General features: G+C 41.7%; 1 protein-coding gene across 1 annotated transcript; it reads left to right on the plus strand.

Moving 5' to 3' along the window:
- The first annotated feature begins 5,860 nt into the window (after positions 1-5,860).
- On the plus strand, positions 5,861-11,268 carry LOC117865998 (prolyl 4-hydroxylase 1). The gene is made up of 11 exons (XM_034750283.2): positions 5,861-6,116; positions 7,003-7,050; positions 7,266-7,318; positions 7,870-7,935; positions 8,820-8,894; positions 9,467-9,541; positions 10,266-10,336; positions 10,422-10,473; positions 10,592-10,681; positions 10,789-10,881; positions 11,048-11,268. Exons 1-11 carry the CDS (start codon positions 6,050-6,052, stop codon positions 11,153-11,155), a joined length of 798 nt encoding a protein of 265 aa, XP_034606174.1. The 5' UTR covers positions 5,861-6,049; the 3' UTR covers positions 11,156-11,268.
- The last annotated feature ends 2,038 nt before the right edge of the window (positions 11,269-13,306 follow it).

Here is a 13,306-nt window from a genome sequence, read left to right on the forward strand (position 1 = left end):
CCGCTATAGAAAAAGTATGACCATACATAGTTCCCTATGACATAGGGCAAGATAGCGGCAGAACAATACAGAAGCAATGAGACAGTCACACTTGTGTGGATCACAGTTGAGTAAAATTAAGTATATAACATTATCACTACTAACATTATCACACTTGCGGCGGGAGCTCCAGGGGCAAGGCAGTAGGAGCTGTAGGGGCTCGGCGGTGACGATGGACGAATTTTTTTTCTTTTTTCTTTTTTTTAAGATGCTTATGGTTTGCAATCCAAATGTGATAACCAAAGTCATCTCTTCCGATCTTGATCTAACGGATCACAAAACCGATCTTGATCTAACGGATCGCAAAACCGACGGTGATGACGGTCATAGGGTCGACAGTGATGGCCCAATCTATAGTAGTGTTTTAGGCCATATTATAATGCTGTAACTTTTATGAAATAATTGATGTGATCGCTTAGATTTCAGGCTATATCTATTAGACTTGGTATTTGTTCCCATTGCAACACTGGACATATTTGCTAGTAGTATGATAAAGTATGCATGTGGCCTTTGTTTTTAGTACAGATATATTTTCTTATAGTATAATTAATTATATAAAAATAAAATGAATAAAATGAAGTACAGGCGTCCGAGCTGGAAAAAAATCGGATGGGAACGCCACCCTCGTATCCATCCATCTACCGTTCTTCAGTTATCCTATCCCATTCCTTTCTCCTCTGAACTCTAGACTCTTCTTCCCCCTTCCATTTCCCTTCCAATCTCCAGCAAGAACTGCAGCGGCGTGCGGGAGCGAATGGGCGATGCGCGACAAGCTCGGCCACCACAACATGATGAGCTTGATGGTGGAGATGGTGGCGCGCGGCGAGTTCGTGCCATTGTCTTGCTCCTCACCGAAGGAGGCTGGTCTTGTCGCGAAGTCGAAGGCGTTGCTGATTGAGGAGCAAGATAGCAACGGCGCTATGGCCTGGTGATGTTGTTTCTCCATGTTGCCCTTTAATTTTAGCCCACCTCGTTTTTAGGTTTGCCACCTCTTTTTTATCATCAGTTATCTTCCAATTTTTGTTTCTTTCATTTGCCACCTTCTTTTCTTTTGCTCCCGCTTTTTATTTGGAGTGAACAAGGACCCAATATATTTCCTCGCACATCCGGCACCCCTCCATCTCTCCCCCAACCCCCACCTCCCAACTCATGCGCTCTCTTCGGCTGTATCTTCTCCGTGCCCAGGTGATCTCAATTTCCATCTCCTCTTCCTCTTCTCGTGTTAAAAATCAATCATGAAAGATACGCCAGAAAATGTCAATGAACATCGATGGAGTGCTCTGGTTGGAATATGGTGTGAAGAAAAGCACAAGGTGGGACTCATTATCTACCACAAAGATATAGTTCCAATACCTGATATATAGATATTAAGGATTCTGTTTACTGTATTTGCAGCAATTATGTAGAACAAATTCTCGGTGTGCAAATGAACAGAAGAATCCACACACAACCGGAGGAAAAAGCCATGCTAGACTAAAAAAAGAGATGGTGATGCATGCTCTCTTGTATATTTTGTTATCTGACAACTCAAGAGGTTCTTCTAAGTGACAAATTATTGGAACATCCAATTTACCTTGTTATGCAGGAAGAACAAAAGAAGGGAAAGGTCCATAGGATTGAATTATGGGATAAAGCGAATATGAAAAAGGATGGCAGATATGCTAATCGCAATGTATAATGGTACTTTTCCTTTCTTATGATTTGCATTGAATCTAAAATCAATTTTGTAATGTTAATATACCTCTGAATATGCTCATTTCAACAGGATAAGTCTTTTGATGAACTAGCAAAATGGAAAGAGCAGAAAAATAGCAATATTTCAGCTGAAGATTATGATGAGGTGTTTGGTAATGTCATTGCTAAGGAGTCAAAACCACGTGGGTACTATGATAATAAGTATTGGAGCGACGTAAAGGTCTCTCAAGGTCTAGCTTTTGTTGGGCAATCTGCGAACGAAGTCAATCACTCTGAAATAAAAGGAGTGCAAAATAAGATGGAACACATGAGCGAAAGGTGGATCGCATACATGCTTTCTTGGAACGAAAGTTTCCAGGAGAGTGTTAGGTAAATGAAATGGTGGCAGCACAAAATGATGTAGTAAATGAAATGGTGGCATCACAAAATGATGTAGTAAGCACCTAGGCTTTTTCTTTCCTTTTATCATAGATGACTGAAACATAGTGCTGCACTATGTGTCCTTGTTTCATGTCTTCTCTTTTTTTAGGTTGAAAGAGTGTACGATAATGATATTCAGTGTGATTCTAATGGTAGTGATGAGTATCATTCTGATGACAACCTTGAAGAATCCAGTGCTAATGCTCAGCCTCCCAAAACTACAGTGTAGGTGATGCAGTGTTTATTTCATTTATATTTTATTAAAAAGTATTGAATGTAAGGTCTTGTTATTGTTTTGAAATTATGGTTAATTACAAGATGCAACCATCATGTCTGCAGAGTAATGCTAAAGCTACTAAAACCAATGAGGGTTATGCCAATTTATCTTCGTAACATGAGGGTATGGTTGCAAAGGTATGTTACAAAACATTCTCCCATGGTATAGAAAATGCCCATTATTTTGTTATAGCATTTGTTATAAAAAAAATGCAATTGATCTTAACTTCAATTGCAGCGGGTGCTTATTGAGAATCATAATCAAGGGAATAAGGGATATGCAGGTTTAGCTTTACCACGTGAGTACCTAACAAAATTAAGACAGGTATGTCCCATGGTATAGACAATGCCAATTATTTTGTTATAGCATTTGTTATAAAAGGGATCCAATTGATCTTAACTTCAATTGCATCGGGTGCATATTGAGAATCATAATCAAGGGAATAAGGGTTATGCAGGTTTAGCTATACCACGTGAGTACCTAACAAAATTAAGGCAGGTATGTCCAAGCCATGACTTGAAATTACTTAATGTCGCAACACTGCTTCCTATAGACAGTATGACTGAGGTTACTTGAGCAAAGTTACTTGTTATTGATTAAAAATACTTCTATTATAGGGATCTCATAACAAAAAAGTAGTGGATCATAGCCGTCCAGTATCGGTATGTTTGTCTTTACATTGTTATTATCTGAAATAAACATGGTTACATGTTCAGATATAATAGTACACAATTTCTTCCAATGGTAGGATCAAAAGCAAGTCTATTTGATGTCACTAAGGCACGAAAACAAACCTGTGGCCAAAGGAAACTTAGTGACTACTGATAGCACACATGTGGTTGGAGGAAACATGCTTGGATATGAATATGTCGCCGTTGCTGTTCACATTGTTAGTGACATTGGGGATAAGAGTTTGCCTAGACCATATGACAATATTTGCACAGTAAGAGATGCCATAGGCTATGTTATTGCTTGGCATCGATCACGTGTAAGTTTATCTCCATACTGACAATGTACATTCCAACTGTCGTAATTGCAAAAATCTTTTACTGATTTAAGTGGGATCCACATGTTTTTAGGTGGAAAGACCTAAGGGTTCAGCGCCCAAAGTCCATAACAACTTGGTGAGACATTCTTCAATTGTTCCAACAAATTTTGTTATGCTTGACTTTTTATTATCTTTTGAATGCCATCACCTCCTTTCTTTTTTTAAATATTATTTTGTAGGCCACACAAAGTGTTCTCACGGACTGAAGATATGGAGATGGTTCAGCTAACGTACTACTTTCTATGTCAAGAAAACTTATGCATACCGAGGGATAGCTTCTAGATAGATTTATGCTACTTGATAGAAAAGTTCATGCAAACCCATATTGAATTTGCACTGTGTATACACTTCTTTCTATGGATGTTTTATTGTATTTACTACTGCACTTACCTAAAATATATATTTGCTGCTTCTACTAAGTGTAACGGCTTTATTTTCTTTGTTGATCCTTACAGGAATATTTTACTATAAATCTCTATGTTTGTCAAATTTAATTTGTGCAAGAGGTCTCCGATTTTTAACCAAACCAGAGTGTGCCAATGTATCTATAAAATGGCATATATGTTTCTAAAATATGCAAAACAACATATTTACAAAGTAGACATGTATATTGATGTATTTGTAAAAGCGTATCTATGTATCTTTATACAAAATAAAATATCACTATACAGCGTATCTACATCGGTAGATGCGTAATATAAATGTGTCTAGTAAGGCGTATTTATATGTGTAGACATGCATTTAGCGTATTTACAAAGCGTCTTATCTTTTCTAGACACGCTTAATAAATCGTATCTATAAATCCTGACACGGTTCATACGGAGACGCTCCAGACACGTTTTACTAAAACGTATCTACACTATACTAGAGATGAATTAAAGCGTAGCTTAGAAGAAAATAAAGCATATCTACAGGGGGTTATTGTTGTAGTGTACCTTGTCCAAGAGCTGAATGTTTGGCCAGTATATATGTGGAAGAAATTTGTCACTTCCTTTTTGTTGTAATCCTACCTAGTTGCAACAGATGTTATGGATGCTTCCTTGAGAAAGAAATATGTGTGCAAAGATAATAGTATAGAATAAAAAAGAAACTAAGAATGACACGTAAAAACCAGGTTACATTAATGACGTTACATTGCTCTCTAGTTCATTTCCATTTAAAAAACTCTACTGTCCGTATCCACTATTCTTATTTTATTGCCTCTGTTTTTAGGCGGTTAACATTTTTTTTGGACTTTGATGTAGAAAAACTTTATAAGTAAATGTTTAACATTTTAAATACTTTATTAATATAAATGTACCTTGATCTCATAGAGACACGCTATAAATTACCAAACTATGAAGTGTAAATCCCTTGTACTATTTTAATGGTCATATCCTGTGTAATGATAAGAACCAGCATTACAGTTACTCAGTTAGGACAATATACTCGTCTGTCCCAAAAAATTAAGTTATTCTGGGATTCAAAACTTGTCTCGAAAACAAGTCATTCTACCCTATTTGGTATGTGCATGTGCATGCCGCTGCCAATTAATGCTAAGGCAAATAAATAGGGGCAAATAGGATCATTTCACCTTCTTGTTAATTTATCCTAAAATTCCCACAGTGGCTTGTTTTTTTTTTTGGTGGGACAGAGTATGTACTACTGTGGTTTGCCTTTGATTTCTTTTTTGGTAGGAGAGAGACCAGGGCAACACACTCAAACATTCATGTGTGCGTGTGTGCTGTCAAGTGGATCCTGCCATGTCTAATTTACTCTTGATGAATGGTTGCTCTGAACCATCATCCTATCCATCACCAATAACACCTCATTTAATGAATTTCGTGTCCTCTCAATATGGCTTAACAGACAACCTTTTATAAAACCGCTACATCTTAGTACATTGATACACTGATGCACATCAGCTTATGAATTGATGTCCTTTTCTTTAGAAATACATACTTATCATTAGTTTCTAGATAGAGAAGACGATGTTCAAACCCAAATCTTTTAATCTAGCAACTGGAACTTAGGTTTTCAATTAAACAATAAATTAGATTAGCCACATTTTATGAAAGAAATATTCTTACATTCGATGCTCATTCTTCCACTGTTGATTTTTTTTTTCAGGTATACATACGCAAATATTCATAAAAAAGCTTGTTAATGGGCAAGTCTAGCATATACTAGACATTTCAGAATTTATTGTTCAGCACAGTGTAAAAAAATAAAATACAAAATTTTCAGTAGAAAAACATGGAGTGTATTTATATTTTAAAAAAAGAGCTCAATTTTAAACATGGGGAAATTCTAGCTCACAGATTCCCAAGCTTTTGGCTTTCGCCACAAACCGGGCATTTTATTAATCCCGCCCGACATGAGAAACCGTAAAGAACGGCCCGACCAGCCCACAAACGGCACAAAGACTAGGAGGGAGGAGTCTTCCCCGGAGTCGCCGGGATTTCTCTCGGCCGGTGGGGAGAGCAGAGCGCCGCGATCCGGCGGCACGGTCAGGCGCCGAGGCGGCGTAGCTATCCTCGGCAGCGGTCGGCGCCCCGGGGGCCCACGCCGCGCGGCGAGATTCGGCGGCGATGGCTCGGTGGCGGGCGCGGCGCCTCCTACCGCTGCTCACCTTCGTCACGCTCGGGATGATCCTCGGTGAGCAACCGCCGCTTTTCCACATCCAATCCCCTCGCTTCCCGCCGGCAGCTCCTGAGCCGTCACTCATCGGGTTTCTTGCTGGATTCGAGCCTGAGCATGGGTTGGACTGCTTGGGAAATGGGAAGCTCGAGGAATCTTGAGCGTGCTTCAGGCTGGATGGTTTCTGCAGCTCCGGTGCCACGGAGCTGTCGGTCTCCCCTTTAAATCTGGCCCCTTAGTGGTTGACGTGGGCTAAATCGCGGAATTTCGACCGCATTTGGGTACTGCGCCACTGAATTCCCTGATCAGCTGACCTGTGAATAGTCTCAACGCCCGGACTAGATGCGATTTTGGGGGATTAAACTTGGTACCGAAGCATTTCTTGTTTTGGGCATCTTGGCATGCACAACGCCCCAGTCATTTTTGTTCCCACTTGCTTGACTGGCGCCCAGGGGTGCCTGCAGTGGCCTCCCAGTTACTCTGATCTAGTGAGTCAAAGCCTTGTGTTGTTGTGTGCTAATGCATTTGACATGGTTGTGTTTTCTTGTAGAGGTGGATCTATAGATTAAGTAGAGCTTCTTTACGAGAAGCACACTTTCTTGGCATGACTAAAAGAAATTAACTTTTATTTTGATGCGCAAAGCCTTTAGTTTATACCATGGTGTGGCAGAGAAAATTCTAGTAAACTTTATCAAATATTCAAATGCAAAGATTGATTATACAATTGTTCTTAATGGTCTTCATGTTGATTAGTATGCCTTCAGCATCAATTGTTATGTTTGGCTTCCTACTGCTCTGTTTTCCAGAAATGCTGGTTTCTCAATTTCAATCAGTGTTAAGAAACTCTGAGTTCTTCGCTTCAACGTATTTTGGTTTCATTTTGCTTTGTTTTTCACAAATACAGGTTCTTTGCTTCAGTTAGCACTTCTCCATCAGCTGGATGATCCCTCACGTATGTTGCCTCCCTGTCTTCATTGCATTCAGCCATTCAACAATATACATGCTTATTTATCTTTGCTCTTTATTTTCCATTACTGAAAGCCCTGTTAATTTTGTCTCACTTCAATAATATCAAATTCAACACCTTTTATTCCCACCTATTCATTTTTATTTTAGTTTTCGTTTGCTTGCGTCTGTGTGTTACAAAACATTCTTTGTACATGGCAGATTTAATGCATACCGATAATGATCCAGAGGCTGCTGTTCTTCGCCTCGGATATGTAAGTTTTGTTAAGGTCTCAAGCTATATATTCTTCTTTGTGACTATGTTGTGTAAGCATTGTATTCATTTGGCTTATTCTCTTGCAATCCACCCTAAATGGCTTCTCTAATCAGTTTACTGTCACTGGAAATGGTCTAGCAAGCTGTTATATTTCTCTACAAAACTGAACCGCCAAATAGATTTATTTGGGAGAATCAATTCAGCATGGCAACTGCTAGTCTGTGGAATGTATAGAAATACAGTGTAGTGGTAGTTTTAGGTTTTTCTATTTTTATCTCTGAAACGTGGAATGTATTTTCTGCTAAAGTGACTACGCAAATGTCTCTTGAGTTCTATGAAATTTAGTACATCTGTATTTGAAAATTTCTGGGCTTGTGACCTAATTGAAGTTGCACTCACTGTTTTGCTCATGAAACATAATTGCATAACTGATTGCACTATAGTTCAGTTCGCACTAACTAAATGCTCAGTTTGTTAGCCCATTTGAGTAGCATCAACCTGTCTAGCAATTCCATTTTTCTCACGAATTAAATTATTTATAATGTGTAGGTGAAGCCTGAGGTTATCAGCTGGACACCAAGGATAATTGTTTTCCATAATTTTCTTAGTTCAGAGGTTCGGCCCTCATGCTCTTTTTTTCTTGAACATGCAGGAGTGTTGTGTATCATTATATTAAGAAGAAAAAAGGGATAAGAACCCTTACCCCCCCCCCCCCCCCCCCACACCCACCCACCCACCTACACACCCCACTATGACTCCATACCAACGAGCGCCTTTTCCACAGTATAACAACCTACCTCGACCTAAACATTCACACCTCAATTGTTCGGCCCTCATTCTCTTTTTGAGCCCAAGGCAATAGCAGCATGCACAATGCCACTATGCATACGATGCACCAACGTAACTGATAGTAGGAATGAATGGTATTACTGGGTTTCTTTTGCTTTCTATATACTATTGCTGGAAAATGTTGCTAGGGAGATTGCTATTGTTTGTAGTAATATTTAACTTCCGAGCAGCGATGTTTACTTCCAGTTCAGTGATACTGTGAGATGTGTTGGGCAGAAGCAAAATGCAACAGTATGTTTATATGACTGGGTCTATTGCGGCCTCTCTCGATGGTGGTAATAGATAAAACCAATAATATGAGTCTATGAGAAAGCAAAGATTTGAACCACTAAATGGATTTGAATCTGTGCCTATCTAAACAATCCCTGACAGCGAATCACATTGACAGGGTAACATACTTTAGTTCCATGCTTATTTGTATGATTTCTCTAGCCTGTTCCTGTTTAGAGTTTTTACTTTTTATTTTTTTTAAAAAAAGTATATACTTTCTAGTGTATTAGTGTCATATGACTTACTGACTTCAGATCCATTCCCCTGTTGATCGTAACCTAGACATCAAATTATTAGCAAATGCATATCTCTTTGTATTTGGATGTTAATTTTTCTATGTTTAGTTCTTCTGGTAAGACATTTAATGATAATATTTATAGGAATGTGACTACCTAATGGCAATTGCTAGACCAAGACTCCAAATTTCCACTGTAGTGGACGTCGCAACAGGAAAGGTATGTTGATTCTAATACATAATATTTGATATTTTATCTTTCAGTAAGGGGTGGACCTAGGTGAGCAGATGGCTGGGGTATTGTCAACATGATTGCAAAACTTGGGTCATTAAATAACTGTGAGAATAGTTATCTTCTGTTGGACTTAATAAATCGTTGGGGTCAGCTGACCCTGACAAATAGCCCTAGTTCCGCCCCTGAAGAAACAGGAAATGTCAGAATTAATATCTGTTTGTTAGAATGTGTTTGATATGCTATCAGTATCTACTTGTGAAGTTGGAGATCTTGCGATCTTGCTGTATTTGTTTCTTCAGTTTTTGGCCCTGAAATGTTGTCATGTTAAGTTTTCGAGGCATGAAGTATAGGTTCTTCACATCCTAGTTTTGACATGGTAGAAGTATGGCATCTTTATACGTTTATTTATGAAAAAAGATGAATTATTAGGCTGGGAGTATTTTGAGGAATTTGTACCTAATTGTCTTTTTTGGATAAATTTCTGAAAACCTGAGGCATGTGATTCTTGTCTTTTCTGTATTTATGAATTATGATGTCACTGTTTCTATGCTATCCAGGGTGTAAAAAGTGATGTTCGTACAAGTTCTGGTATGTTCGTGAATTCTGAAGAGAGAAAATCTCCAGTCATTCAGGTCTGTTTGCTGCTTTACTGCAGGTTTCACACCACTAAACAATGAACTAGAATTTTGTTTATGTTACATAACATGGTTTTTGTAGTGTTTTCTGTTTGTCGTTCTCCGTTAGTTATCGGTTTGTGATAATGATACAGGGGAGTGCATTCGCATATGTTAGATGGGTGATTACAACGGAATCAAGTTCTGTTCATGAGACACGTTTACTCAACAAAATAATATCTCTTTCATAAAAGTGCTGCATCTTCCAAACAACATTTTCTGAATTAATTCAACTCATGATTCATCTTTACTCGTCCTCTATCTGTTAGGATGAGTTTACCTTTGTCCTATTTTATTTTGATACTAAGGTACTAATGCACCCTATTAGAAGTAACCAGGATTTGTGACAATGTAATTTGAGATTGTTTTTTTTTTTGGGGTGGGGTGGGGGGGTGGGGTTCGAATCTGAAGAAATTATATGACTGAATACATGCCATTCTCCTCAGTTAACTAATTTATACCCATGTAAGAAGAAGGCCCTACAATGTGTAGTTATCTTTAACACCATCTGGTTACGGCATTTTACTTATGCTCTGTCGAGTAATTGAATTATCCAACATGCATTGCCTATGCATGATATATTCAATGTATTGCAGTGCTAGATCAAGTTCTAGAGTTTACAATTTAACCTTAGGAGTTGTATTGCTTAGTCTTGTTCTTTACATTTGCTTGCCTTGTGTAGGCTATAGAAAAGAGGATTTCTGTTTTCTCTCAAATACCTAAAGAAAATGGGGAACTCATTCAAGTATTGAGGTACTCGATGGATTTAATATAGCAAATTTTCTTTCTATGTTCTTCTACTTAACTGTTTTTGTGAGTTGACTTCAATAATTTACAGGTATGAAGCAAGTCAATATTATAGGCCACATCATGATTATTTTTCCGATACTGTAAGTTGAGCATATAAGGCAAGTTTCAGGATGTAGATTCTTGTGAAATCACCAGTTTATTATTTCCTGTTACAATTAGTTATCTGTCACATGAATCAATATGGATTTTATACTGCAGTTTAACCTCAAACGTGGGGGGCAGCGCGTTGCTACAATGCTGATGTATTTGACTGATGGTGTTGAAGGTGGTGAAACCCACTTTCCACAGGTTAGCTCACATCGTGTCAATTCATCATGATGTTAAACAGAACTCTGTTTCACGTGTCATGTGATTTGTGCTGGTCTGATATTCGACTACTCTTATATCTGCTCCAGGCAGGAGAAGGCCAGTGCAGCTGCGGAGGAAACATTGTGCGAGGACTGTGTGTCAAGCCAAACAAAGGCGATGCCGTTCTCTTCTGGAGCATGGTATGTTATTCTCTCTGGTTTTGGAAATCCTGCTCAGGCATACATTTATTTAAGCGTGTGGTGAAATATTCCAATGCTCCTACTTATTAGTTGTGTTGTTTTTCTTAAAACACCCTGTTGTCCGACACAAATGTTTTGCCGTGCTGATTTATCGGCTTTGTTTCAGGGATTGGATGGTAACACGGACCCCAACAGCATGCACAGCGGGTGCCCTGTCCTGAAAGGGGAGAAATGGTCGGCGACGAAATGGATGAGGCAGAAGATGACTTTCTGATTATTTTTGTTTGGTTGGTACAGGGAAATTCTGTTAATTTTCTTTTCTGTGTACAACATTTTGGTGAATCTGACAAGTAAATGAATAGAGCTGAAGGAATCACCTCAGGATTACATATGTGCCCCATTTTTATAAAACAGCCTTTAGCCGTTGTAGGAGCATCTCCAACAGCTTATCTATACCTAAAGACTAAAAAAATAAAAAAACTGCTCCAACAGATTTGCTATATGGATTACTATCCTAATTTTTTAGCTAGGATCTAAATTTTTATATGCAAATATAGCAATCCAATGGATTTCTATTTCCTCGATTCACTGGCGGGAGCCTCTAACCGTTTTCCCCCGCTCGTTCATTCCCCTTCGGCCCCGCGCCCGCCACCATCCTCTCTTCCTCCGTTCCCGCGCCGCCACCGCCCTCTCCATCTCCGGCTGCCGGCGCCGCCATGGAAGGTGTCCAGGCCCTTCCCAGAACCCCTTCGCCGCCCACCACCAGCCCTACCCGGCTCTGGCCACCTCCTATACCCCCAAGCGGAAGGCACAACGGCTCCTAGGGGTTCCGCCACCTCCATCAGCACATCCGCGGTTGGCAGGGTGGATGGGGCCGGGCCACCGAGGTTAAGCCGACGAGCAAAAGGCCGCCCCACGACCCTTCCTCGCCCAAAGCCGCGCGTAAGGCGGGTGCCGCAGCCGCCGGTCCGACTCCTCTTTAAGCTTCGCCGGCACTTGTGCTCCTGGAGCTCGATTCGAGGCCATCCTCCGCAAAATTCGTCATACTCCGCTTCGATTTGAGGTAGTCCGTCGCCGATTCGTTGTCTTCCCCTCCGATTCGACGCTGCCCGCGAGGACCGCCACCGCCCTCCATGGCGGAGATGAGTGGCGAGGGTCGGGCTGCAGGCTCGACCCCGCCACACCCTCCTCCTCAACGACCTCACCACGACCCAGCGCACTTGGCCGCCTGATTCGCCGCCTAGCGGAGATTGCTTTTGCCCTGAAGTGCACGGGAGAGCACCACACGGGACCTCCGCCCCAACATACGTGGGCGAGCTCCGCCCCCATAGACACGAGCAAGCTCTGGGCGGCGATCTAAAGGCGATGTAGGTAAGGGGAGACAAGAGACATGGAAGGAGAGACACTGACAGGCAGGTCCCACTTGTCAGTGTCATGTATCCAAAACTATAGGTACACTGTTGGAGAAGGCAACCTTTGGATACTCAAAATTTTCTCTCTCCCGTAACTTAAAAAAGATTTTAGGTATCCAATTTTACCAAAACTGTTGATCTAAACTGATTTGCTATACCTAAAAACTACCAGAATCTTTACCTATTATTAAAGCAAGTAACGCCTCCGCCAGATTTTTCGTACGTCGTGGTATTTTTGCAGAAAAAACCCTGATGTTTTGTGTAATCAACCCGCAGTCCATTATTATGAATAGTTTGGGTGTCGGATTGAAAAAGGAGGAAAGAGAGGGGGTTTAAAGGGAAAGTTCATGTCTAATTTACGCCGCCGCCGCCCCCCCCCCTCCCCCCCACCCACCCACCCCGCCTCCCCGGTGAGCGACGCGCGGGGTGTGAGTTTGACGGCGGTGGGGCGGCGGTGGGGCGTCGCGACCTCCGGTCCCGTCTCCGCGTACGCACTACCTCCTCTTCCGACGCCGGTACCGCATGCCGCCCCCCCATCCATCCCCCCCGACCTCCGCTCCCGTCTCCGCGTCCCCACTACCTCCCCTTCCGACGCCGGTAACGCACGCCGGTCCCTTCTCCGCGTCCCCACTACCTCCCCTTCCGACGCCGGTATCGCACGGCGCCCCCCCATTCATCCCCCCTCTCCCCCCACCCACCCACCCACACACACGGGGCCTGCGCCACCCACGGATCTGCGCCGTCGCCGATCTGAGGGCTTCATCGCTCCTCCCTCCTCCCCCCTACCCCTGACCCCCCGGTGAGTTGCGCGCGTGGTGGGAGATTCCTCCACTTGCAGGAGGAGGCGCCCTCCCGTGGAGGATGGCCACTGCCACGACGGCGCCACCGTCGCCTCCATGCGGTACTCTGCCTCCATCTCCGGCAAGCCTGCGCGGCTTCCGAATCGAATCGGATTCGAGGGTGACTCGGGGCCATACTTCCAGTAGAGTTCGTTGCCGAACCGGATTGAAATC

This window comes from Setaria viridis, chromosome 7, assembly GCF_005286985.2.
Source record: "Setaria viridis chromosome 7, Setaria_viridis_v4.0, whole genome shotgun sequence".
NCBI lineage: Eukaryota > Viridiplantae > Streptophyta > Magnoliopsida > Poales > Poaceae > Setaria > Setaria viridis.

Bases quoted from the DNA above. Each gene is read 5' to 3' on its own strand.
- LOC117865998 (XM_034750283.2), top strand. From the start codon at position 6,050: ATGGCTCGGTGGCGGGCGCGGCGCCTCCTACCGCTGCTCACCTTCGTC. The intron at 6,117-7,002 runs GTGAGCAACCGC...TCACAAATACAG, and splicing joins CACGCTCGGGATGATCCTCG to GTTCTTTGCTTCAGTTAGCA. The intron at 8,895-9,466 runs GTATGTTGATTC...TATGCTATCCAG, and splicing joins TGGACGTCGCAACAGGAAAG to GGTGTAAAAAGTGATGTTCG.